Source organism: Aotus nancymaae, unplaced genomic scaffold (assembly GCF_030222135.1).
Source record: "Aotus nancymaae isolate 86718 unplaced genomic scaffold, 86718_ANA_hifiasm-v0.15.2.pri h1tg000155l, whole genome shotgun sequence".
NCBI lineage: Eukaryota > Metazoa > Chordata > Mammalia > Primates > Aotidae > Aotus > Aotus nancymaae.
Genome location: NW_026988570.1, coordinates 1784630 through 1811850, shown reverse-complemented (window position 1 = coordinate 1811850; position 27221 = coordinate 1784630). Strand labels below are relative to the sequence as shown.

At 39.9% G+C, this 27221-nt stretch overlaps 1 protein-coding gene and 1 pseudogene across 1 annotated transcript in view; both read left to right on the top strand.

The window, feature by feature from the left end:
• The window catches only part of ACOXL (acyl-CoA oxidase like), a 208185-nt gene that overhangs the window by 58064 nt on the left and 122900 nt on the right, over positions 1-27221 (top strand). Inside the window, 1 exon segment of the mRNA XM_064371646.1 lies at positions 20934-21043. Coding sequence (XP_064227716.1) covers positions 20934-21043 — 110 coding nt within the window.
• Positions 1239-2239, top strand: LOC105727641 (large ribosomal subunit protein uL18-like; annotated as a pseudogene).

Below are 27221 nucleotides of genomic sequence, written 5' to 3'. Positions count from 1 at the left end.
AGTTGAGCCTTTAGCCTCATCTGGCATCAACGTAATGAAATAGGATGAAGTGGGGGAGTTAATGTCCTTCCTCCTCCCCTATTTTAGCAGAAGCCAGTGAGCAGTGGAGCTTTCACCTCATCCAGCATCAATGAGGCACAGTGAGGTGGTGGGAGATGGGGGTAGTTGGCCCTCCACTTCCCCACTCCCTTTTCTGATGTCAGCAGGGCCAAGAGGGAACTGAACTTGCACCTCGCCTGTCTGCAGCAAGGCAATGTGAGTCAGCACTCCTTTTTCTCCAGCATGGTGTCGATGAGACCCAGTAGGAAGGTGAACATATACCCAATAGGACCTTTTACTACACTTCACGATTAAATATCATCTCATAATATTAGATCTAAATACACTGGGTACAACAAAACATCACTTATTATAAAGGAACAAGAAAATCACAACTTCAATGAGAAAATTAATAGATGCTGATACCAAGAAGAATCCAGCATTGGAATTATTTGATAAGGATTTTAAAGTACCCGCTATAAAAGTGCTTCAAAGGTACATAAAAGTGCTACAAATGATCTTAAAACAAATTTTAAAATGGAAAAAATATAAGCAAATAAAAGGGGACCAAATTCAAATGATAGAATTAAAAATATAATAACTGAATTAACAAACTTGCAGTTTGACCCTAATAATAGAGTAGATATGATAGAGAGTGGAATCAGTGAATTTGAGGCCAGATCAACAGAATTTACCCAATCTGAACAATAGAGAAGAAAGAAAATGAACAGAATCACAGGGATCAGTGGAGCAATACCAAAAGAGCTAGCATTTGTATTATTAGAGTCACAGAAGGAGAGAAGAAGTGTGTTGCTCAATGCATGTAAAGGAAATATTTCAGACAACTATATTTAAAAAGTTAGGAGGGCAAAGAAACCTAATGGAGGTGAGGTTTCTCCACTTCACTCAAAGGAGTAAAACATCAATACCACCAGACCGTGATGACATATATTACAAATTTTTATATGTTAAAAAATAATAATGTGATATTGTGATGTTCTGGGGAAAACCTAATAGAAATGAAAGGAGAAATAGACAAATCAATAATTATAGTTGTTGGATATTTCAACACATTTCTTTCAATGGCTAACAAAAGTACTAGACAGCAAATCAGAAAGGATATGAAAGAACAGAAAAACAGGCACTGCTGGGCCTTCAGGTTCCTGTCAAGCTGCGGACGTGGATCTCTGTTCTGCAGGATGGGGTGTGTTAAAGTTGTTAAGAATAAAGCCTACTTTTAGAGATACCAAGTGAAATTTGGAAGACAACGAGAGGGTAAAACTGATTACTATGCTCAGAAACACTTGTTGATACAGGGTAAAAATAAATACAGCACACCCAAATACAGAATGATAGTTCATGTAACAAACAGAGATATCATTTTTCAGATGCTTATGCCCATATAGAGGGGGATATGATAGTCTGCGCAGCATATGCACACGAACTGCCAAAATATGATGTGAAGGTTGGCCTGACAAATTATGCTGCAGCGTATTGTACTGGCCTGCTGCTGGCCCACAGCCTTCTCAGTAGGTTTGGCATGAACAAGATCTATGAAGACCAAGTGGAGGTAACTGGCAATGAATACAATGTGAAAACCATTGATGATCAGCCTGGCACCTTTACCTGCTATTTGGATGCAGGCCTTGCTAGAACTATCACTGACAATAAAGTTTTTGGCTCCCTGAAGGGAGCTGTGGATGGAGGCTTTTCTATCTCTCACAGTACCAAAAGATTCCCTGGTTATGATTCTGAAAAGCAAGGAATTTAATGCAGAAGTACACAAGAAGCACATCATGGGCCAGAATGTTGCAGATTACATGCACTGCTTAATAGAAGAAGATGAAGATGCTTACAAGAACAGTTCTCTCAACACATAAAGAACAGCACAGCTCCAGACATGATGGAGGAGATGTATAAGAAAGCTCATGCTGCTATACAAGATAATCCAGCCTATGAAAAGAAGCCCAAGAAAGAAGTTAAAAAGAAGAGGTGGAACCATCCCAAAATGTCCCTTGCTCAGAAGAAAGATGGGGTAGCTCAAAAGAAGGAAAGCTTCCTCAGAGCTCAGGAGCGGGCTGCTGAGAGCTAAACCAAACAATTTTCTCTGAGGATTTTTCAGATAAAGACAATAAACTTATGGACAGCAAAACAAAATAGAAGAAGAAAAGAAAGAAAGAAAGAAAAAGAAAGAACTGAAAAACATAAGCAACAGTATTTAATTAACATGTATGGAACACTATTCAGCAGGAATAGTATACATGTTTTTCAAGCACTTGTGGAACTTTCTTCAAGATGGATTATATCGTGGGCCATTTTTTAAAAAAATTGGCAAATTTAAAAGAATTAAAAAGATACAGAATATGTTTTCTAATCATAATAGAATGAAATGAGAAATCAAGAACAGAAAGAAGAATATCTCTAAATACTCAGTGTCAATGTGACTTCAAATAATCCATAGGTTTATAGGAAATTTTAATGGAACTTTAAAAATACGTAGAAATGAGTGAGCATGAACACACAACACATGGGATGCAGATAAAATAGTGCTGAAAGGAAAATTCATAGTACTAAATGCTTATTTTAGACAAAAGGAAAGGTTTCAAATTATTCATCTAGATTCCTACCTCGTGAAAATTGAAAGAGAATAGCAAAATATGTAGAAACCAAATATAAGAAAGGAAATAATAAATGTAAGATTATAAATTAATACAATTGAAGCCAGGAGAACAATGGAGAAAATCCATGGCTCTGAAATGAATCCGCAAAGTTGACAACACTCTAGCAAAAATGACAAAGATAAAAATTAAGAAGGCTCAAATCACCAATACCAGGAATGAAACATATATTTCTAGAGTTCATGCAGTCATTAAAAAAATAATGAGGTTGCCAAACATGGTAACCTCTAATCCCAGCACTTTGGGAGGCTAAGGTGGGCAGATTACCTGAGGTCAGGAGTTCAAGACCTGCCTGAGAAACATGGTAAAACCCCATGTCTACTAAAAAATACAAAAATTAGCCGGGCGTGATGGTGCAATTCTGTAATCCCAGCTTCTCAGGAAGCTGAGGCAGGAGAATCATTTGAACTTGGGACACAGAGGCTGCGATGAGCTGAGATCACACCACTGCACTCCAGTCTGGGTGACCGAGTGAGACTTTGTCTTAAAAAAAAAAAAGAAAAGGAATACTAGAAAATAGCTTTACATTTAAAATTGAGAACTTAGAAAAAATGGACCAGTTCCTCAAAAACTGGAAACTATCTGACTCAACAAAGTTGAAATAGACAAACTGAATGGTCTTAAATCTTAAAGCCTATAATAAGATTATAAGCCTGTATCTTAAAAAAATTAAACCCTTCATAATAATATAAAAGTTCCTGAAAAAGAAACCTCCTGGCCTAGAAAGCTTGGAGAATTCTATTTACCATTTAAAGGAGAATTTTACACTCTCCTCTTCTGTTTCCAGAAAATTCTATTTCCAGAAAATAGAAGAAGAGAAGGTACTCCTTAATCATTTTAGAAAGCTAGTATTACTCTGATACTAAAAGTAGACAAAGATAGAAGAAAAAAACAATAAAGCTACATACTAGTATTACTCATGACTGTAGATACAGAAATGTTCAATAAAATATTAACAAATTGAATCTGGTAATGTATAAAATGAATTACACATGGCAACCTAGTGGAATTTGTCTCTGATATGCAGGTATGCTTCAACATTCAAAAATCAATCAAATGCAATCCACCGCATGAATAGCTAAAGGAGAAAAAGTCATATGATCATGTCAGTTTACACAGAAAAAGCATTTGACAAAATCCAACAACCATTCATGATAATCAGCAAACTAGGAAAGAAAGGAATTTCCTGAACTTCAGAAAAAGGGTCTACAAAAATTATAGCTAACATCATGCTTAATAGTGGAACTATTAATAGTGAACGCTTTTCCCCCAAGATTAAGAAAAAAGGCAAGAATGTCCACTGTTATTCAACTAGTGCTAAAAGTTTTGCTAGTGCTATAAGGCAGTAAAAATAAAGTTAAAACATAGAGATTAGAAAGGAAGAAATCATAACTGTAGCTTTCTGACAAAGTTGCAAAAGCAATCCAGTGGAGGAAGGATAGCCTTTTAAGCAAATAGTGCTAGAGTAATTGGACATCCACAGGCAATAACTGAACCTCAACCTGTCTCACACATTATAAAGAAATCTAACTCAAAATGAATTACTAACTTAAAAATAAAATATAAAATTGTAAAGCTTTTAGAAAAAAAGTTAGGAGAAAATCCTTGAGACCTAGGGATAGGGAAAAAGTTCACAGGCTTGGCATCAAAAACACATTTCATAAAAGGAAAAATTGGTAAGCTGGATTTCATGAAAACCGAACATTTTTGTTTTATGAAAGACCCTGTGAAGAGGATGAAAAGACAAGCTACAGCCAGGGAGAACATATTTGCAAATGATACCTTCAACAAAGGACTTGAGTCTAGAATATATGAAGAACTCTCAAAACTTAACAGTGAAAAACAAACAATCCAATTAGAAAGTGGTCAAAAAACATCAACAGACATTTCACTGAAGAGAATGTACCCATGGCAAATAAGCACATGAAAATGGGTACATCATTGTAGCCATTATGGAAATGCAAATCAAAACTCCTATGAGATATGACTACATTTCTATTAGAATGGCTAAAGTAAGTATTAATAGCATGAAAATTGAATAAGCTTGGTGGATTGCACCAACATTGTTTTTCTGGTTGGGATCTGTTAAATGTTGTGTAAAGTGTTACCCATGGGAGATAATAGATAAAGTGTGCATAGGATCTCTCTGCATTATTTCTTCTGCTTCATTGCTACAGTTGCATTCATGCAAATCCTACAATTGTATTTAAAGAACTTTTTTAAAAAGATATAAAACAAAAACCTATGCATGAGTAAGTTTAGAAAGAAATAGAGCAAAAATATTGGTATCTCTATGTTATAAGGGCTCTTGATTAAAAAAGATCATTCTTTCCATTGTTGTGTATCTTAAAAAGTGTATTAGAATGAGGACAGCTACATAGTATTTAGCGAAAGCTCCTCCTTCCCTCTTAGCTTTTAGCAATATCTATAGGAAAGTACATTATTTGGGGAGACCTGAGACTCATAATTTAACTTAGGCTACATTAAAAGTTGTCTGGTTTCTTTGTCTCCCTCCTGTTTAAATGTTGTAACAAAAACACTTCTTAAGAATAGTCAGTAATTCAGATATTACACTAATTCACATTCTCGATCTCAGTTTGTGATCCAAGTGAGATTTTTTGACAACTTTCTCTTTGGGAGTATATTTTAAACACAAGCATGTGATTCAACAGCACTTGACCCCGAAGCTGTGATTTAGTGCTTTAATTGCAAGCTCTAGCTCGTGAGCATTATGGAAAGGCTGCTTAGTGTGTTGTGGGAATGATCACAATTTCTAACTGAGAACTCCAGTGGAAGCATGGGGAAAAACAGGGACTTGTTTATCACGTAAGTGGGAGCGTGAAAGGAGGAACTCTGGACCACGAAGAGCAGGAATGTGCAGGGATGCTGGACTGCAGGGAGGCTGACACCTGGTTGGGAGAATGGATATCAGCACAGAAAGCAGGACACCCTATGCACTAAGAACACACACAAGTGCTCCAAGGCCTAGGCTGAGGAAGGAACCAGGGCATGGTCCAGTTTCACGGTCTGCTAAGAAAGAGATCACCAGAGACCTTACATGCAAACTGCAAGCCTTTTTTTCATTATTTTGCCAGACAGATATCTTCCAGACACATACTGGAAAAATGCTACCTCAAGCCATAGTCTAGCTGGAAACACTTCTTATATAAGTGGTATGTGTCAAGAGTCCCCAAGATCACCCCAAGGATTGATGATGCACTAGGATAACTCGCAGGACTTGACATATAGTTGTACTCATGGCTATGATTTATTACAGCAAAATCATATGTAAAAAACACACATATATATACATACATACATTTCTCTCTCACACACACACACACACAATGCAAGATCAACAAAGGAAAAAGTCACATGGACTGAAGTCCATAGGAAGCCAGAAGCAAGTTTCCAAGAGTCCTCTCTCAATGGAGTCACGAAGGTCATGCTTAATTCCCCCAGCAACAAATTGTAGCAGTAACATGTGATATGTTGTTTACCAATGAAGCTCAGTAGAGACTCAGTGTCCAAGGTTTTTATTGGAGGCTGGTCATGTAGATACCCTCTGCCTAGCACGTATCAATGCAGACTTTCAGAAGGAAAGCTAGCGTTCAACATAAACCACATTGTGTGCTCAAATGGTTTGGGCACAGTGAGCCACCCTTATCAGTCAGGGAATGGTGGGATCTTCCCAAACCCAAGTTCCCAGATGCAGTCTCAGGATAGCAGTCTCAGGCCTTTCATGTTAACTTTATTTTGCACATGGTGCCATAAGATAAAGCATATGCCCTTCCTGATTGGCATTAGTGCTCTTCCCTCTTTAAGGTCAAATAACCAGAAGAAATAAAAAGCAGGAATAAGTAAATGACAATGTCAATGACATCGACAGTGAGAGAGGAACCATCAGACAAGCAAGTATTTTTATTACTTTCTGCAGAATGCAAACTGTGGAACAAAATTGAAATGAAATTGACAGGTCAACCTTCTACAGTCTGAATGTTTATGTCTCTCCACGATTAATGTGTCAAAATCTACCAAGGTGATGGTATTAGGAGGTGGGGCCTTTGAGAGCTGATTAGGTTACCACGGCCTTGCCCTCAGGGTTGGGGTTAGTGTCTTATCAAAGAGAGCTGCCTTGCCTCTTACACCATCTGCAGACCCAGCGAGAAAGTGCCATCCATGAACAAAGCAATTAGGCCTCACCAGACACTAAATCTGCCAGTACCTTGATCTTGGACTTCCCAGACTCCAGAACTGTGAAAAATCAATTTCTGTTGTTTATAAGCCACCCAGTTTATGGTATTTTGTTATAGCAGCCTGAGGTGACTAAGACACAAACTGAGTGGACACAACCAGAGGTGGGGGTTGTTTCTTCTGGATGACCCTGGAAAGACACTGGGTCACAAGGATTGAGAGCAGGAGAGGGATTCAGACAGAGAGCCATGCATTCCCATAAAGGCCTATTTAATAGCAGGATGCCCTGTTCCCCACATCAGAGCACCTGACTACAGTAATAGAATCTGCCACAGCTCCAGAAACCTGCACTGGGAAGAAAACTTAACAGCCTGGCTATGCAGTGCTTGATCCACTGGGGTGAGAGACTGAGACTCCTGAATGCATAGCTTAGTGCTGGGGAGGGTCAGCCTGCTTGTTTGCCATCAGTCAGCACCTGCTCATAGGAAACTTGCCAGATGATTGCCCTGTGTTGGACCCAGAGTTTTCTGCTGCTGGGCATCCAGGGGTGATGCTTCCACAGTGACGGGAGGTGGTGCTGGCTGCTCGTACTGATCCACCTGGCCTTCCACTTGTGTGTTAGAATCTTCTCATTTTGGGGAGGCCATTTTTCTCTGGGTTGGATCCTGCTTTGATTCTCCTTATTGAAGTAAAGATGGAAAGTTCAGGAGACAGAGGGGAGAAACTGGTCAGTGAGTTTCACAATATTCTGATATTACCTACAGTGCTTTCAGCTCTCTACTGGAAGATGAAACTCTTCAGATCCTGAAGGTGCTAGGTTGCTGTCCCATGATTGAGGGGATGTGCTGTGGCATTTCTGCAGGCTTTCCGTGTTTCCCTTTAAGCAAGATGGAAAGTTTTCTGACCCTTTTATTATTTGCCAGGGCAGAGGTTGTAGCCCCTTGGTGAAATTTAATTACACCCTCCACCAAATCCAATTACTACCCACACCCATGAAATCCCATTATAACTTTCTTTTGCTTCATTAGAGATACACCAAGACAGGTCCCTTCCTAATCCATTCTGGCAGATTCCCTAAAGAATGTTAGTTGAGATTTTGCTTATATTGTTCCTTACCTTGCAGTGCAAATACGCAAAAATGCAAATGACCTGCCATTAACTTGCTTAAAGGCCAGGCAGGGTTGTCCACTTCCTGACCAGTCTGGGTGGCTTCTGTCACAGAGACTTCTATCTCGGAACTGCCCATGGCAAGATGTGTGCCTGCTGATGGGAAGCCTGGCAGTAATACCATCAAGCCTTATGTCCAGAAGAGCACAAAATATTTCTCCAATCAGAAGGAGCATTGGGTTGTTTTGGTGCCAGGCTGCGGCAGGTGGCCAAGAGAACAAAACCCCTTCTGTACTTTTTCTGTGCTTAAAACACTAGACTCAGCTGAGATGTGGTTTGGGGTAGGACAGACCTTTCCTGCAGGGGTTGGGGAGCCCAGCTGTTCTTCCCCTGGCAGGAATGCCTGAGCTGTGCTGTGGGGCTGGCCGGCTGATGTGTGCCGCATACCAGCAGTGGAATATCAGCCCAGTGTAGTTTCTATCAAATTTGAACTAAGGAAGAAAAGAAAAGACACCAAGTACATATCAGTTTTACTATAAGAAAGCTGATTCCTTAGGGATTTCAGACTCCTGAGGGTATTTTTCTAAGGATAACCAGAGAATGAACAATCAAGCATCATCAGACATTTTTGTTTTGTTTTTATTTTCAACTTTTACAATCAAAAATTTCAAACAGAAATTTCAAGACAGAAGTTGAAAGACTAGTACAGTAAACGTCTGGGCACACTGTCCACCTGGTTTCATCACACGCTAACACTTTGCCATATTAAAATTTCTCTTTTTATCCTCTATGCATATGTTTGTGTGAGTGTGTATGTGTGCACGAAATCATTTGAGAGTAAGTTGCAGGCATCAAAACACTTCATCCCTAAAAACTTCACTGTTCATTTTCTAAAAATAAGGATCTTTTCTTATAAAATCATAATAACCATCATCACACCTAAAAAAATGAACAATAATTTTGTAGTATTATCTAAAAAAAATTTAGAGAAAAATCAACAGCATGAAAAAGAAGGAGCAAGAGGAACAAACATAATGACAGGCACTGGAGGAAGCAAAATAGAGAGACAAAAACTAATTACTAACCCTAGGGACATGTGGCCACATTGCATCCATTAAGCAGGAACAGCCTGCTATGAGAAACAAGCATTCAGAGATCCATAAAGTGCCTGGAAAATTAAAAGTATACATTTGCCCAAAAAAAAAAAAAAATCCAATATAAGGGCTAAAGAACAAATTTGAGAAAACTTCCCAGAATAAATTAGAAAGATAAAAAAAGGAGGAGGGGTAGGATTTTGATGGAACTCCCTCCATCAGAATAAAGGGAAATTTCCATTCCATCCATTTTTTTTATGGATAATCAGTCTAAAATCTGTAACATTTCCAAGAAAGCGAACAGAGAATACAGAGAAGCAGGTAAATCAGAGAAATAGAAGAAAATTCTCGAAATCTGAAGAAACGCAAAAAAGTCTGGAGATTGGCAGGACCTGTTGGAAAAGATTAGAGCCTGAAAACAACCTGGAGAATTTCAGAACATAAAGCAAGGACAAAGAAAGGCCTCAAAGCCCTCAGGCCAAAAAACATGGGATTATTTACTAAGGGTTAAGAGTCAGATTGACCACAGATCTCTCAGGAAGCACTGAAGGAGGCAACAGCTTCTCAACTGTAATGTACCCTTATATCCTTGGAGGTCTTGTTCAATTTCAGATTCTGGGTGGGGGAATTCTGTACTTCCAGCAATCTCTTAGGTGATATTATGGCTGCTGGCCTATGGACCACACTGAGTGGCAAGGGCCTACAGATTTACAATAAAATGGAATAATACCTTTAAAGTTCTGAAGAAGGTTGCTTTGAATGTAAAATTTCACAGCTAGCCAAATTATTGGTCAAGCATGAGGCAAGCTAAAGACGAATATTCAAATGCACAATAAGTTCATTTGCCATGCATTTTCTGAAAATGTTCCTTGTGGATGAACTGCAGAAAGCATTAACGAAATGAAGAATTTAAAAGACATGGATGCTTTCTGGAGCTAACCCAAGGGGAGTATGTGTAGAGAAGTATCTGGGTGGTAGTGACGTGACAAGCCCAGAAAACAGTCCAAATTTGAACAGGAAGTCAGAGGGGTCAAAAGAATGACTTCAAAAAGGAAAAGAAAATCTGTTCAACAAAAAGAAGCAGGAGATTCTAATGATATGATGGAAAAGGCATGTTTCTTCTTGAAACAAGAGAAGGAGAGTCCATTAAGACTCCAGGAAAAACAAAACCACTCAAGAAAAGCATGCTCCAACTACAGGCAAATTAAAGCATGACATGAGAATGTATTTGACCTTCACACTGGGAAGCTTCTCCTAGCAGAACAGAAACTACTTAAAAATGGTTATTTCTGGAGTGACTTATGAAGGTAAAAGATTGAGTAAAGATTTTCGCTTTTTATTTAAGACTAATAGGGCTTTTCTTTTTAAAGATCAAATATATTTAAAACCATTAAAAGTATTCTCTCCCTTTGACATAAAAAGTCAGGGAGGGAAGAAAAGGGAAAAAAAGTGACAAAGAAAGGAAGGGCTTTTCAAGAGAACAAACCAACTCATGATACACACAAACCTACCCCATCCTCCAACGTAACAACCCTGTTCACTCCCACAATTGGGAAGAATTCCAAATTATTCCCCTAGGCAAGCAGGACATCAAGTATAGAGTGAGACCCCAGGACCAGCCTGTAAAGGCAGTGGGTATGGATATGGACTCGACCTTGAGCTAAAGAGCTTGGACTTCCTGTGCTCCAGCAAGGAACCACATAGTGGACCTAAAAGAACATTCTCACCAAAGCCCTAGCCTTCTGGCTGTAGGGTGAGCCCCAGTGATCAGCAGGTGAAGATGTTGAGATGCCAGAAGGAGAAAGTGCAGATACCCCTAAAATCAGAGGTGGAGGTTGGGTCCACCCAATCGTGTGACATAAAGCATCAATTTAAGGCCTGAGATTTGAATGGCAGCAGCAGAGGATGAAGGAGTGACTGGTGCAGGAAGTGACAGGGCTGTGGGTAACAACACTCTGCTTCCCTGGAAGAGCAGCTGCCTTCCTCTTCTGAGGGCCTCTTGAAGAGAGAGAGCAAGCAGAGGGCTGAGGGCCTCACGCAGCAGAACCGGGGCAAACAGTTCAATGGACCTTCCCTGAGACCAGCAGACAGGAACTTACACCCAGAATCACCTCTGATGATGGCAGAAAAAAAAAACTACGGAGAGGTGTATAGGTGTGTGAAATGAGGCCAAAGAGGCAGACGGAGGCCTGGCGAGTGAAGGCTGTCAAGGCTATGGGAGACAGGGGGCAGCCAAGCATGGGCCTAGGCCCAAGTCTCAGCCTGGAGGAGGATGGTGGTGCCCAGGCCAGGGTGGTGGCGTTGGAAATGAAGTGTAGAGGAGGGCTGGAAGATCAGCTGGGGGACAGAATTGATACAATGCATTCCCAAAATGTGAGCATTCTATTTTGGGGATGTGGAGGAACTTTTGATTTTAGAAAAGCTGACCAATGTAGTTTGAACAGACAAGTTCTGTTTTTCTCTTTCCAAATCCATTGACCCATATGCAAAGCTGGCATTAATTTTTTCAAAACCAGATGTTGCAGCATCTAAATATTTAAATTTTTCCTCAGGACTCCATGTATGAGATTCTGGAGAAGGGAGCCTTCTAGATCTGGGGCCTTTGTTTACCTTTTCTTCTCTGCTCCCCAGAATTTGATTTTAATGTAGTTTTTCAGATTGGGGACTATGAGTTCTTGACAAGAATGTGTTAATTTTGTGTCTTAATTTTGATGATCATCTAAACAGATCTAGCCTAGGCAGTATACACAGATCATCAGGATTACAACCATATGACCAGAGATTGCTGTGGGGGTTCCAGCCTTTGTCTTGCACTGCTAAGCCTGTCAGCACCAGAGAACACCTTGATCACCAGGAACCAACCAGGAAAAAACAGATGTAGGTTTTCTAGGATTAAAAAATATGTGTTTAGTGAAGGCCAAAGATTGGTATGATGTGCTTGCTGCTTGAAGAGGTGTCTTAGTCCGTGTCTTCTTCTGTAACAGAATACCACTGGGTAATTGATAAAGAACAGACATTTATTTCTCACTGTTCTGGAGGCTGGGGAGTCCAAGATCAAGATGATGGCCTTTGGTGAGAGCTACTCTCTGCTTCCAATATGGCGCCTCGAATATTGTGTCCTCACATGGCAGAAGGTGGAAGGGCAGAAATGGGTGAACCCCCTCCATCAATACTTTTCTAAGGGCACCTAATCCCATCCTCAAGGGAGGAGCCCTCATGGCTTAATCACCTCTGGAAGTCTCCACCTTTTAATACTATTACATTGGCAATACCTAAATTTTGGAGGAGACACATTCAAACCACAGCCGAGAGATTTATAGACCACAGAGAGATGTGGGAGAGGGACCTCTTTGCCCAGCCCTCAGAGGTATGAGTATAACTCCCCCAAAGGAACCGGCACAGGCTGGAAAGGACCAAGTTCATCCTGCAAAACGCAGTCTGTCACATGTTATTAGGGCTGTTGATTTGAATCTTATTGGTTTTGTAGTTTTGCTTGTATTTAATTTCATAGTTTAGAGTTGAATAAGAGCTATAAACATAAGGTGTTTATATCTAGTTTTATGTTTGAACATGTTTGAGTAATGTTATAATTTGAAACAACTTAAAACAACATTGGGAGTTAAAGAGAATTGTTTTTCTTTCAGAAAGGGTTTACACGGTACTCCATTTATAAAAAAACTTTGTAGGGTTTCTTTTTTAACATTCTGCCCATGGCTGTTTAATTCTTTATTTTGTCACAGATTTAAGACCAGTTACTTTCTCTTTTCAATTGAAAAAAATTCCACAAGTACCATGTATTCCAACAACACTGGACAGTTTGTTGTCATCAGGGCTTGCATGTATGAGGAAGCTTGCTGGAAATGAGGGCAATGTGGGGGTGGGGGAGAGGGCAGAGGGAGGCCAGGGGAGGTGAGAATGGGATGGGTAAACACTTGGGAACAACAGACCCGCCCTGCACTAGCGAAGGTGGACACATCTGCTTCCTGGAGTTCAGTTCAGACCCAGTCGCTAGTGGGGCTAGCAGTCAGGACATGTTTGTGTGTGATAAATACCCATCTCAAGTGGCTAAAACCATAAGAACACCAACCATGCTCCTTGGTGACTCCACAGCTGGGCCTGTCTGCCCTCGAGTCCCTTGCTTCTGTCCAGCGTCTGGTTCTACTGACACTGGAGTGGTTTCTGGGTTGTCTCATCAGTGTCTTAAAACAACTGCCGCAATTCTGGGGAAGACAGCACAAGGGAAAACCTTCCCCAGAAACCTTCAGCTGAACTCCTTGGAGGTCCCATTGGCCGGGATGGTGCCTGTGGCCCAGCTGTGTAAGAGCTGGCATTTCTACCTCTTTAGTGAGAAGTTTGGGCCAGAATGAAAAGTCTGTGTGGGAGGCAAGGGCTGGGCTGCCTGCAGGAGTGGTGAGCTCCTGAGCTGGACTCCACTGGGCCAGCTACAGATGGTGACAGGAAGGGCGCAGGGGTGTAGGGCAAGGGTACACTCCCAGGCTCTTTATACCATCTGCATGGGATCCGTGGACTGGGCCCACAACAGGGATCACCAAATCAGTCACCTTCAGGGCCAGGAAGAGGCCTTAATAACTGTAGCGGTCCCCTGAGTCTCAGAGCGTGGGGACTGGTGCAAACAGAGGGTCCTTGCCCTTTCCGAGGGGGCTGTAGCTACTCCTCACTTCCAACTCACCGTTGCGTTGAGGGAGCATTGGTTCAGGCTTCCCAGAAGTTCTAAGTTTTCAACAGAACGTAAAACAATTTGTTTTTAATGTGAAATGGCCATGGAGGTTGCAGGGGATATGTTTAACAAAACCGGTCTGTGGCACGGGGTGAGCCGCAGAGCCTTGCACACGATAGGCTGCAAAGGAGGGGACTCTGGAGGAAGATGCATGCTCAGGCCAGGGCGGCCTCATGGCCAGATAGCCCAGGCTCTGTTTCACTCATATTGAGGAACTGTGAAATCCTGTGCTTAGCCTCTCTGAGGGTTACAGCCCTCACCTGTAAAACTGGGAGCATCACCTCTACTTTGTAAGACTGTTAGTTATTCCTGTAGAGCAGTCCGCACACAGTAGGGGCTCAATTAAGGCTGTGTTGTGGTCATTAGAATAGGCTCTGGGTTCTGCATATGGTGATGGTTTGATTGCCAGACACCGGGGCCTAGTGTGCCATGAAGTAGCCTGGGCAAGTTCCAGCTGGGAGAGCCAAAATGTGTGCAGGAGGCTGATTTAATGTGGTGCAAGTGTGTGGGATGGGAAGTGAAGGGAAGAAGAGACCCCAAGAAAGGAGACAGGGACTGGAAGAGCTCCCTGTTCCTGTCTACTGTGGCATAGCAAACCACCCCAAACTTCCAAACTTAGGGGCAGACAACCACAACCACCTTGCTAGGCCTGTGGACTCTGCTTCCAGTCAGAAATTCTAATAGGAAATCTCAGAGGTGGCTCATCTGGCAGCCTCCTGTGTCTCCATGCCAAGCTCCAGGTGCTGACCCTGTCACTTAGTTCCCCAAAACGCCTGGATAAAGGCTCTTCAGACAGCAGCCAAGGCCCTGGTGTCTAGCCCTGCCCCTGCCCCTGCCCCTGCCCCTTTCTGCTGCACACACTGGCTGCCCAGGCTTCTCCATGCTGCTGTGTCTTTAAAGGTGCTCTGCCCACAGCCCTGAAAGCCTTTGTTGCTGCTATTGTTCCTTTTTGGATTCAGAATTTATGTCAAGTGTGAGTGTGCAGCCCTTCTATGTGTCCATCGAGCTTTGCATTCACCCGTCACCTCATCACATTATCCTGACATGCTCTCTGCTCTTGCCCCTCCCCCAGCACACCAGGATCCCTGCATTCTATTTGCATCCTCGGTGACTACACAGAGGCTGGCATACAGTAGGTGCAGCTTAGGTGTGGTATTATTGAAAGCATGGACTCTGGGCTGGGTGTACGAGTTCACACTTGTAATCCCAGCCCTTTGTAAGGCTGAGGTGGGCGGATCACTTGAGGTCAGGAGTTCAAGACCAGCACTGCCAACATGGTGAAACCCCATCCCTACTAAAATACAAAACTTAGCCAGGTGTGGTGGCAGGTGCCTGTAATCCCAGCTACTTGGGAAGCTGAGGCAGGAGAAACACTTGAACCCAAGATGTGGAGGTTGCAGTGAGTCAAGATCGCTGAACCTGTCTAGGCCTTGGTTGTCTCATGTGGACAATGAGGTGAATGATTCCATGAACTACTCCCAAAGTTGTCATGAAGATTAAATTAGGTATTCCACCTAAAGATTTTGGAACAGAGCTTAGCCTTAGTAAATAGCTACTCAAAGAAAATGAGTAGTTGCTGCTATTAGGTGTTGTATAAATAGATCAACAAATGAATGAAGCTCATTTATTCCTTAAGGCTCAGGTCAAAATCTCTCCTGTTGCAGGAAGCTTTCCCTGATCCTCATAGTAAGGGATCTACTTTTGACTTGCTGTGCTTCTGTGCCTGTCGAGTTCCTTACAGGTCCCCCTGAGTACAGTTGAGTGTGCATAGGCTGATGTCTCCATGTGCACTGGAAGACCCCAAGGGACAGCTGTATCTTACTCATCTTTTTAATGTTCCCTATACTCAATATAAACAGTAGGTGCCTTGTGCATAGAAAGTGCTCCATAAATGTGGCTGGAATGAAGGAGGGAAACCAGAAAGGGGAAACCACTTTATATCTAGCTGGAAAGAGACACTAAGAAGATAAGTGAAACTTGGCCCAGATTTAACTGAAAACAACAAAAGTAAACACTCTTAAGTTAGATTGAACTGTGCATGCATTTTTGCTGGGCCTAAATCACTGCTTCAGGTCCATCCATCCTTCCTGGTTTGAAGTTCAAATCCATGGTTTTTTTTTTTTGGTTTGGTTTGGTTTGGTGTTTTTTTTGAGATGGAGTCTCGTGCTGCACCCAAGCTAGAGTGCAGTGGTGCAATCTCAGCTCACTACAACCTCTGCCTCCCGGGTTCCAGCGTCAAATCCATGTTTAAGGACCAGCAGTTACTCAGAGCTGCTTACATGTTGGTTTCTGTGCTAAAGTAGTCCTTCCCCTTCCTTTTCCCCTCCCCTCTCTTCTCTCCCTTCTCCTTCTCCTCTAGTCTTTCCCCTCTCTTCCTCTCCTCTATTCGCCTTCCCTCCTCTTCCCTCCCTTCTTCTTCTGTCATCCCCTCCATCTCTGTCTCTTATTTCTTCTAGCCAGGGAATTTTTAAGGATTCTCCTCAAAGAAATCTTGCCTTGATGGAATGTCCAGCATCTAAAAGTAAAGAGTTAAAATGCATGATGGTGGAAATTCATATCCACTTGGTCTTTTCTTCATTCTCATACCCCTAGGTGACCTCTGAAATGCCCTTAGGAACCTAGGCTTGCCAGATGTAGGAAACAGAAATATAGGATGCCCAGCTACATTTGTATTTCAGGTAAACATGAATATTATTTTCATTTAAGTATCTCCCATGCAATATTTGGGTGTCCAAATATAAACTGGGTGTCCTCTCTTTTATCTGGCAATCCTATTAGAACCCCTAGGGCCAGGGCCAGCTTCATGGGGTGAGATTTGTGCAGTGACGCAGAACCCTGCACTCAGAAGGGACCATGCTTGGTTTAATGCTCTGTTCTCACCATCATACAATTCTTAATAATTTTTTAACAATGGGGCCTGCGTTTTCATTTTGTGCTGGGCCCCAAATTATGTAGCCAGTCTACCTAGAGCTCTTTGGAGCATGATTTCAGGCCCACTACCATTAAGTACTGCTACTTTGAGTGAATCTACCACTCTATGATACAAACCCAAGTGCGGCCCCACTGCCTGGATTCATAATGTATATCTGGCAGATTTTCCTTAGAAATCACATTTTTCTATTATAATTGGCTCTAAGTGTTTCTGCCTTGGCAGCAGCTTCTACTTGTCAGGCTCTTTAATCCAAGTTTCACTGTACCTAGCATAAATCAGTGAAATATTTAGTGTGTGGAAATGCTGGTTGCTTCATAGATGCCTTGAAAAGCGTTTTGACCTAAAAAAATAACTTTTATTGGTATTACATAATCATGTTGCATGATGCATATGATATTTATTGCAAATGCATGTTGATGATGTCATCATTCTGCACAATTGCTAAGACTCATAATTTCCAAATGTTGGCTGTAGATTTGCTTGATTCCTCCTCTGAATGGGATCTTTTTTTTAAAAGAAAAGAACATGGATTTTTGACTGCTCACTCACCCTAGAGTTCTACTAAGAAAGGGGCTCCTGAGCAGGTGTATATGAAAATAAAGAGTGCAGGACCAGCAGAACATGCAGAACCAGAGAACTGCAGAAGAGCCACAGACACACCACCCACAATCACCTGTCATAAGTTGTCTTAAGAAAATCTGGAATAAGTAAAACACCAGACTTGGAGGAGAATGTAATCACTTGTGTTGCCGAAAATAATGTTTCACTTTACAAAACAATCTTCCACTAGGTCCGTTTTAAGTAATGAAATCTCTAGAACTAACACATGTAATGAATAAAAATTGTATTGAATTTCTTGGTTTTGATAGTCTCCATTATTATGTAAGAGATTACTTTTTTATTTTATTTTTGGAGACAGAGTCTCACTCTGTCACCCAGGCTGGAGTGCAGTGAGGCGATCTCAGCTCATTGCAACCTCCATCTCCTGGGTTGAAGGAATTCTCCTGCCTCCCAAGTAACTGGGACTACAAACATGCACCACCACACCCAGGTAATTATTTTATGTTTTTAGTAGAGACGGAGTTTCACCATGTTGGCCAGGCTGATCTCAAACTCCTGACTTCAGGTGATCCACTCACCTTGGACTCCCAAAGTGCTGGGATTACAGCCGTGTGCCACTGCAGCTGGCCAAGAGATCACTTTTTAGGGGAATCTGGGTGATGGCTAGAGAGAATCATTCTGTGCTGTTTTAACTTTGCAACTTCTGTGAGTCTACAATTATTTTTAAATATAATTAAAAATTATACACACACACACATATATATATATTACATAATATAATATGTTCAGGAACACATCTATGAGATTAAACAAACACATCTTCATTGCACACTCAGTCTAGGTGGTGACTGATCTATCTTTGCCTCTGCCTGGTAATTTATAAAATAAAGTACCAGATCTGGAGACTGTAATGCTCAAATCCCATGGTAGCTGATAGCTTCAATCACTTAATCTTTCATCAAGGGGGCGTCAACAGCAGAAAATAAACTCATTTTTAAAATCACGTTTCCTTGTCTCATGACCTAGAAAAGGAGCAAAGATTCAAAGTGAGTAATCTGCTTTTGTGTTGTTAGTCAGGACCATGTTTATCTCCCTTGTCTCTCTTAAGTTTAGTGCCTGAACTTGATTATTGTATCATTCTCATTTTTTGATCCTAATTAGAGTGAGTTAGTTTTACCCAATTTTAGTTGCTTAAATGGAAAAAGTGGAAGTAGTGACTGAAGTTAAAGGAGATTATCAAGGAATTGGACGTATTGGATGAGATATGGAGAACAGGATTGGAATGTACTTATTCATTCACTCATTCGAGGGTGAGTCCTCACCTCCAGGCTCTGTGCAGTACATTGTCTGATGGCACAAGGATGGACACACTTTGACCCCCGGCACTTGCTTTCCAGGCTGCAGGAAGACAGCAAGCCAGTAAACAAATTGTGGCCTGTAGCACCAAGAAGCCATAAATGCTATGGAGAAAAATAGAGTAAGGGAAAGCTGTAGGGGTGGGGGTGGGAATCAGAGAAAGCGATTTGTTCATACTTGGAATGACATCGCTTCTGCAGTGAGAGTGAGATAGCATTACAACTATCATAAATTTTATAGATTAGCAATAACACAGGTAAATCTTAATCCTGGTGTTGTGTTAGTGAAATGGAATTGGATTGCTATATCATTTTAATTTTAATTCTAGTTAAAGTTAGTTTATTTTCCCCACTTTTCCAAATCCTGGCAGGGTTTGATTCTCACACTCATTTTGTATAGCAGCAGTCATAAAAATGTGTATGTTCTTTGACCCATAATGCAGTGATTCTCAATCTCACTGGACCTAATGCCCTCTTTTTGACAATAAATATTTTGTAACACTCCCTTTACTATCCTGAATGAAATCATGGGTCACATAACCTATCTAGAGACATAATTGCAGGAATTCAAGACAATACTTAAGGAAACCAAAAGGAAGTTATTTATATTACAAATATATTATTAAATATATTTATTCAGTAATAAAGTAAATAAAAATACACCAAGACATATAATTCCTGCATCTATACTCAGAATTACTGTGGCAGCGTTGAGTGCAGATGCCCAGGCTTATGGACCAGTCACACCTGGGAGCATTGCAGGTTGCCATGGTAATGGGAAAGGAGAGGAGGCTGTGTCACTTGTGTGCTGGCCTAAAGCACCTCTAATTTCAAGGGAGCAGGGTTTAATTTTTCCATACGCTTGGGACTTGGAAAACCTGAAAGCTTTGGTGTAACTAAGTTCAGGGCTCTTAACTGCCTGCATGTATTTGACCATATGGCATTTGACAGGACATGGGATATAGCACAGTCCTCTGTTGGTTGAGACTGTCCCATGCATTTCACACCTGGCTCTGCCCATCAATGCCAGTAAAGCTCCCCTAGGCAAAAATGCCTTGAAAGTTTTCAGCATCCCTCTTATTGGCAGGGTGGCCCTCTTTCAGAACCTCTGTATCAATCAAGTTCACAGGGATTTATTCTCAGGTAATAATACAAAATAGGACTATGTTCTCTGTCTGCCTATATTGCTATCAAGGATATTGTGACAACTGTAAAACCAGAAACAACCTAAGTATTCAACCAAATGGAAATGTTTCATTAGCTATGATTTATCAAAACAAAGTTATACAGCCAGTAAATAAACAAATAAAATTCTACATAACAGTGCAAACCAAAAATGTCATTTATGATATACTCTTGATTAAAAGCATACATAACATTTTATATGATCTATATAAAAACATGCATTCATATATAACAAAGAAGAAATATTCTGAAACTGATAGTTGAAAGAGAATGAATAAGCTATCTATTGATTTGTAACAAACCACCCCAAAACTTAGTGCTTTGAGACAACAGTTTGTTAGCGTATGATTCTGTAGGATCAGCAGTTTGGGCTGGGCTCACACCCTGTGGTTTTTCTGCTGTTCTGCTGGTCTTTCCTGGGCACTCATGCTGTGGTAGCAGCATGTCAGGGCTTGGTGGGGCACACTGGTCACAGGTGACTTCACTCACATGTCTAGTGGTTGTTGCTAACCATCAACTGAGTTTCTGCAGCGGACTAGCCATAGACATCTTCTTTGAACCACCACAGAAAAGCAGGCAGTATTTTAGGCCCAAATTATAACTTTAAAGCTGTTGAAGTAGAAGATTGATAGAGGATAGAGATTGTTTTATTTGTGTATTTCAATACTATTCCCCAAAGGGCTAATTGACCAGAGAATGTCAGGGGTGAAAAAGAGAATGGACCAGCCATCTGGTTGACAAAGGCAAGCGGGTTTTACTAAGGTGTCAGCTAAAATAGTTGGTCCCAGGACCAGTGTTAGAGACTGATACAGGCAAGAAGAGAGAGTGAACAGTAAGTAGTTAGTGAAGTCAACCACAGGGGAGGATGGGGAATGGTGTGATAAATGCTCCACATTTGCCTTGCGGAAATAGAGGCCCTTGTAAGAAACAGGTCTTATATTTGATTCCTTCCAAGGAGTTCTCACAAATACATCTTATCAGATTGCAGTATTAAGGACACTACCATTTTTTAGACTGCTGAGACTGATGAGTGATAAACTCTTTGTACAGATTGTGGGGTGGGAACTGCTGGCCCAATACGCCAAACAGTATGAAGAAGAACCACTCTTCGACCTGCTCCAAAACTGGGCTGAGTCTGTGGGGGACAAGCTGAGAACCAGGTACGTATGTCTCGGGCCGTCATTGTCATCTGCCTTCAGTGGCTTATCATGAAGCCTGAGTTCATAGATCCTCAGCGTAATTCACTCTTGCTTGAAATTTTTAATATTTGCTATATGCAAAAAAATCTGTGAATATGTAAAATTAATGCTCATTCACTCACTACCAATTTAAAAACTAAAACATTGCTCATTCTGTCCTTTCTGCTTGAGTTTCTTTTTTATTTCGTGTTCACTGTTCTAAGCACTTTACAGGTTTTAATACTAAAAACCGCATGAGATAAGTTCTTATTTCCATTTCACAGATGAGGAAACTGAGGCACCGAGGTTAAGTATCTTGCTCAAGGTTATGTGGCTAGTGAGTGGCAGAGGTAAGATTTGAACCCAGACAGTCTGGCTTCAAGATTCATGCTTTTGGTTGTTTGTATTGATCTTTCAGTATTGTCCGTTAGCTTTATAAATAAAGCATAATATATGTAGTATTTGTAACTTTGTTTTCACTCAATATTTTGTTCCTTAGAATCATTCAAATTGTTGTGTATAGCTGCAGAACTCCTCTTCACAGTATTCTGTAATATTCCATCCTGTGTTCTAATCTCTGATATCTGTGGAAATTTAAGTTGTGTACAGTTTTTTGATATTTTGCATGATGCTGTTATGAAAAACCCTATACATGTTTTCTGGGGGATGTGCACAAGAGTTATTATAGGACTTCCAAACTTAGTTGACATTACTTAGAATAAGAAATACACCTTAAATCACCATGGACACCCATGTATCCATAGGGCCTCCACCTCAAACGCAACTGAAGCAAACAGTTCATTGAGCAGTGGCCACCTCCCTATTTATTACTAATGATGCTCTCTGATATTTTTAAATTTTATTTTTAAAGAATACTGATCTTAGCAGAATACTGATTTCAGCCAGATATGGTGGTTCATGCCTATGATCCTGGCACTTTGGGAGGCCAGGACAGAAGGATTGCTCAAGCCCAGGAGTGAGACCAGCTTGAGCAGTATGGTGAGACCCCTGTCTCTACAAAAATAATACAAAAATTAGTCAGGCATGGTAGCATATGACTGTGGTCCCAGCTACTTGAGAGGCTAAGGCAGGAGGATTGCTTGAGCCTGGGAGGCATAGGTTACAGTGAGCTGAGATCATGCCACTGCACTCGAGCCTGGGCAACAGAGTGAGACCCTGCCTAAAAAAAAATACTGACCCCAACCCTTAAACTGATTTTATGACCTATTAGTTATTTGCAATCTCTTGTTTGAAACACTCTCCCCTATGGACTGTATTACCTAGGAGTGGAATTGCTGTGTTATGGACCAATGTTCAACTTTACTAGATAGTGACAGATGACTTTTCACGGTGGTTGTATAAATTTATACCTCCATTAGCAGCATGTATCTTGTGGACCCATATTCTGTTCTCACCAATACTTGGTACTATCAGACTTCTTAATTTTTGTCAATACAGTATAAGAAATGATCCCTCACCCTGACTTTAAACTGAATTTTCCTGATTACTATTAAGGATGAGCATGATTTCACATGTCTGTTTGCCATTTGTATTTCTTCCTATGTGAAATGCCTGTTCATGTTTTCTGCCTATTTTTATTGTGTGTTTGTGTATATGTATGTATGTGTGTGTGTCTTGGTCTTATTGAGTTTTAAGGGATCTTTATCCTTTGTTATTATAAATGCTTTAATTATCTTTTATATGTTTGTGGCTTGTCTCATATTTTCTTTTTTTCTTCTTTTCTTTTTCTTTTTCTTTTTCTTTTTCTTTTTTTTTTTTGAGACAGAGTTTTGCTCTTGTCACCCAAGCTGGACTGGAATGGAGCAATCTTGGCTCTCTGCAACTTCTGCCTCCCAGATTCAAGTGATTCTCTTGCCTCAGCCTCCCAAGTAGCTGGGATGATAGGCACCCACCACCAAACCTGGCTAATTTTGTATTTTTTTAGTAGAGACAGGATTTCTCCATGTTGGTCAGACTGGTCTCGATCTCCCAACCTCAGGTGATCTACCTACCTCAGACTCCCAAAGTGCTGTGATTACAGGCATGAGCCACCACATCCAGCCTATATTTTCTTTCTTTTTTTTTTCTTTTTTCTTTTTTTTTGAGACAGAGTCTCACTTTGTTGCCCAGGCTAGAGTGCAGTGGTGCGATCTCAGCTGACTGCAACCTCCGCCTTTTGGGTTCAAGTGATTCTTCTGCCTCAGCCTCCCAAGTAGCTAGGACTACAGGCACATGCCACCATGCCTGGCTAATTTTTTTTTTTTTTTTGTATTTTTAGTAGAGATGGGGTTTCACCATGTTAGCCAGGATTGTTTCAATCTCCTGACCTCGTGATCTGCCTGCCTCGGCCTCCCAAAGTGCTGGGAATACAGATGTGAGCCACTGTGCCCAGCCTTGTCATATTTTCTTTATGGTGTCTTTTGATTGAGATAAATTCATTAATTATACTCAAACTTAATCGATATTTTCTTTTATATCCAACACTTTCTGCATCATCTATTCTGAGGTCATGAGATCTATATCTTTAGAAATTTGAAAGTCTCACCTTTTACATTTAATTATTGAATACATAGACATTTTTGTGCATGGTTTGAGGAAGGCATCTAATTTTATTTTTTACCTTTAGGGACAGTCATTTGTTCTGGCAGCATTTACTGAATTGGACATTCTTTCCTAGTAATCTGCAAGGTCTCCTCTGGCATTTATTAAATCTCCATCTATTTGGGAGTTCATTCTGGGACTATTATTTTCTTAGTCTTTTTGTATATTTTTGATCCAACAATACACTGTTATAATCACTCTGACTTTAAAACAAAATATTACTATAGTATTACATTATATTATTATATTGGAAATGTAATTCAGAATTGTGTTGACTGTTCAGGATCTTTGGCCATTTCATGTAAGTTTTGTAATCAGTTGTCAAGTTTCTTAGAAATAAAGGATGAATATTGTAGGATTGTACTTATATGACATATCTACAGTAGTCCAGTTTGTAGAGACAGAAAATAGAATGTTGGTTCCCAGGGGCTAATAAGAGAAGAGAATTGGTAGTTATTGTTTCATAGGTACAGAGATTCAGTTTGAGAAGATGAAAAAGTTGTGGAGATGAATAGTGGTGTTGGTTGTACAACGATGTGAATGTACTTAATATCACTGAGTTGTACACTTAAAAATAGTTAAAATGGGCTGGCTACAGTGGCTCACACATGTAATCTCAGCAATTTGGGAGGTTGAGATGGGTAGATCACCTGAGGTCAGGAGTTCAAGACCAGCCTGGGCAACATGGTGAAACCCTGTCTCTACTAAAATTACAAAATTAGCTGAGCACGGTGGCGTGTGCCTGTAATCCCAGCTACTTGGGAGGCTGAGGCAGGAGAATTTCTTGAACTCAGGAGTCAGAGGTTACAGTGAGCTGAGATTGAGCCATTGCAATCCAGCCTGGGCAACAAGAGTGAAATTCCGTCTCAAAAAAAAAGTAGTGAAAATGATAAATGTTTTGTTATTTGTATCTTACCACAGGTCTGAAAACCTGCTGAAAGTTTCTTTGAAAGTATATTAAATCTATAGATTTGCAAAAAATTTGACATATTTATAAAGCAGGTCTTCCTCTCAAAGATTTTCATCTTCAAAGTGTCCTTCAGGGTTTTATAATTTTTTCCATACATAGTATATCCTTTCATAGACTTATTACTAGTTACTTTATTATTTTCTTGTTAAAAGAATATTTTTAAATTATAATTTTTATAGTTAATGGTTTATTATACATGCAGTTGGCTTTTGTGTATAAAGCTGACTGTACAGAAATTTCTTTTAAATGTGTCTATAGATTCTTTGGAGGTTTTTTCCATAGATAATCATTTGTAAATTATGAATTTTTATTTCTTCCTTTCCACCTGTTGTTTCTTTTATTCTTTTCATTTCTCACAGCAAGAGCTAGGACCGCCAACACAATTTGAATAGAAGCCATCTTACAGGGTGTTCTTTTGTCTTATTGCTGATTTTAATTTTAGAGAGAGGGTCTTACTCTGTCCCCCAGACTGGAGTGCAGTGGCATGAATGTCATTGCTCACTGTACCCTCCAACTCCTGAGCTCAAGCTATCCTTCTACCTCAGCCTCTTGAGTAGCTAGGATGACAGGCATACACTACCACACCCAGCTAATGTTTTGTATTTTTATTTTTGGAGTCAGTGTCAGTCTTCATTGCCCAGGCTGGTCTTGAACTGTTGACCTCAAGCAGTCACTTTTCCTTGGCCTCCCAAAGTGCTAGAATTTCAGGCCTGAATCACCTCTCCCAGACTTTTATTGCTAGTTTCCTAAATAATTAGTTTAATATTTCACAACTAAAAATGATGCTTGCTGAAATTTTTGATAGACACACTTTACTTCCTAAAGAGGCTTATACATTTTAAAGGTATTTTTGTCATTACCAGATTAATTTTATCAAATTATATTTTTCTGTATCTGTTAAAATGATTGTATATTTCTTCTTTATTTTGTTAGTTTGATGAATAACTTTTGCAAATCGTCTAATGTTAAACTACCCTTGCATGCTTAAGAAACATTCAATTTTATTTTGCTGTATTATCATATTTATATTTTCCTGGATTTGTCTTGTTAGTTTTTTGGGGGAATTTTATTGTATATTTGTAGTTTTCCATTCTTATACATTGTTGATTTAGATTTACGTCAGTGTCACAGCTCTCATAGAGTTATTTTGGGAGTGGTTTCTTATTCCGCCGAAGAATTTGTTAAGTTATTTGAAAATAATCTGAGCTTAGGAGTATTTTAAACTACTTAATTAGCTTAATTGTTTAAAGACTAGGCTTTTCTTTTCATGTCAGTTTAAGTAAATTGTATTTTTTGAGGAATTTATTGACTTGGTTTTGATTTTATTGGTGTAAGATTTTTTGTGTACTATTCCTATCATTATCTTTTTAACTTCTGCTAGATCTGTAGTAGTGTCTCATTTGTCATTTCTGAAATGCTTCCTTGTGCCTTCTTCTTTTTTTGTTATGGTTCAATCTCATCAGATGTTTGTCTGGTTTATTGTTATTTTTCAAATAACCAACTTTTCCCTGTGATCCTTTCTGTTGTTCCTTTGTTTTCTATTTCACTGATTTATGGTTATGAATGTATTGTCTCCTTTATTACTTTTAGAGAGCTTATTATGCTTTTTTCTTTTGTGTATTTTTAAATTATTTTTGTATTTTTTTTTCAACGTATTGTTTGCTGTTTCAGAGTAATTAGACATTGAACTTTTCGAAAGCTCTGCCAAAAAGAAATGCTTAAATGCCAATTTTAATAATGGTATCATTGGATAACTGGTAGAGCTGCCTTGTTAATAATGCAAAATTGCTTATGTGTATTGAGCACTGGCTATATGCTTGGGACATGTGCTTATTAACTTATTTAATCCTCACAATTATTTTCGTCAGTTTTTTTTTTTTTTTTTTTTGAGCAGTCAATCCTGCTTCAACCTGCCAAGTAGCTGGGATTACAGGCACATACCACTGTGCCCCAGCTCCAGTCAATTATCTTTTACACAGCTGTAAGTAACAAGAAAAAACTTTTATCAATGCATTTATCATTTCTGATGATCTTAATTCCTTTGTGTAAATACAGATTTCCAATTGATACCATTTTCATTCTGCTCAAAAGACTTCCTTTAACAATTTTTTAAAGTGTAAGATAGCTGGTGATGAATTCTTTCAGGTAGTGTATGGCATGGAAATATCTTTATTTTGCCTTCATTTTTAAAAGCTATTTTTACTACAGAATTTTACAGTGACAGTTTTTTCTTCCTGTACTTTAAAGCTACTGTTACAATGACTTTTCACTTGTATTTTCTTTTTTTTTTTCTCCACTTTACCCATTGACTCAGATGGCTCACATATTTTTTTTTTATTGACAATCCTGCCTCTATGATTCCCATTTTATCCATCCTCCACACTACCATCAAAGATTTTTCTAGAATATAGAGCTGATTACTTTCTCTCACACAAAATTTTTCAGATTCCCTAGCACTACTTTAGAGATTTTAGAGTAATACATGAAGCCTTTCATTGTAGATTTTACCTACCTAGTTTTTTTTTTTTTTTTTAAAAAAAAAAGGAAGAAAGAAAGAAAGAAAAAAGAATGAAGAAGAGGAAGAAAAAG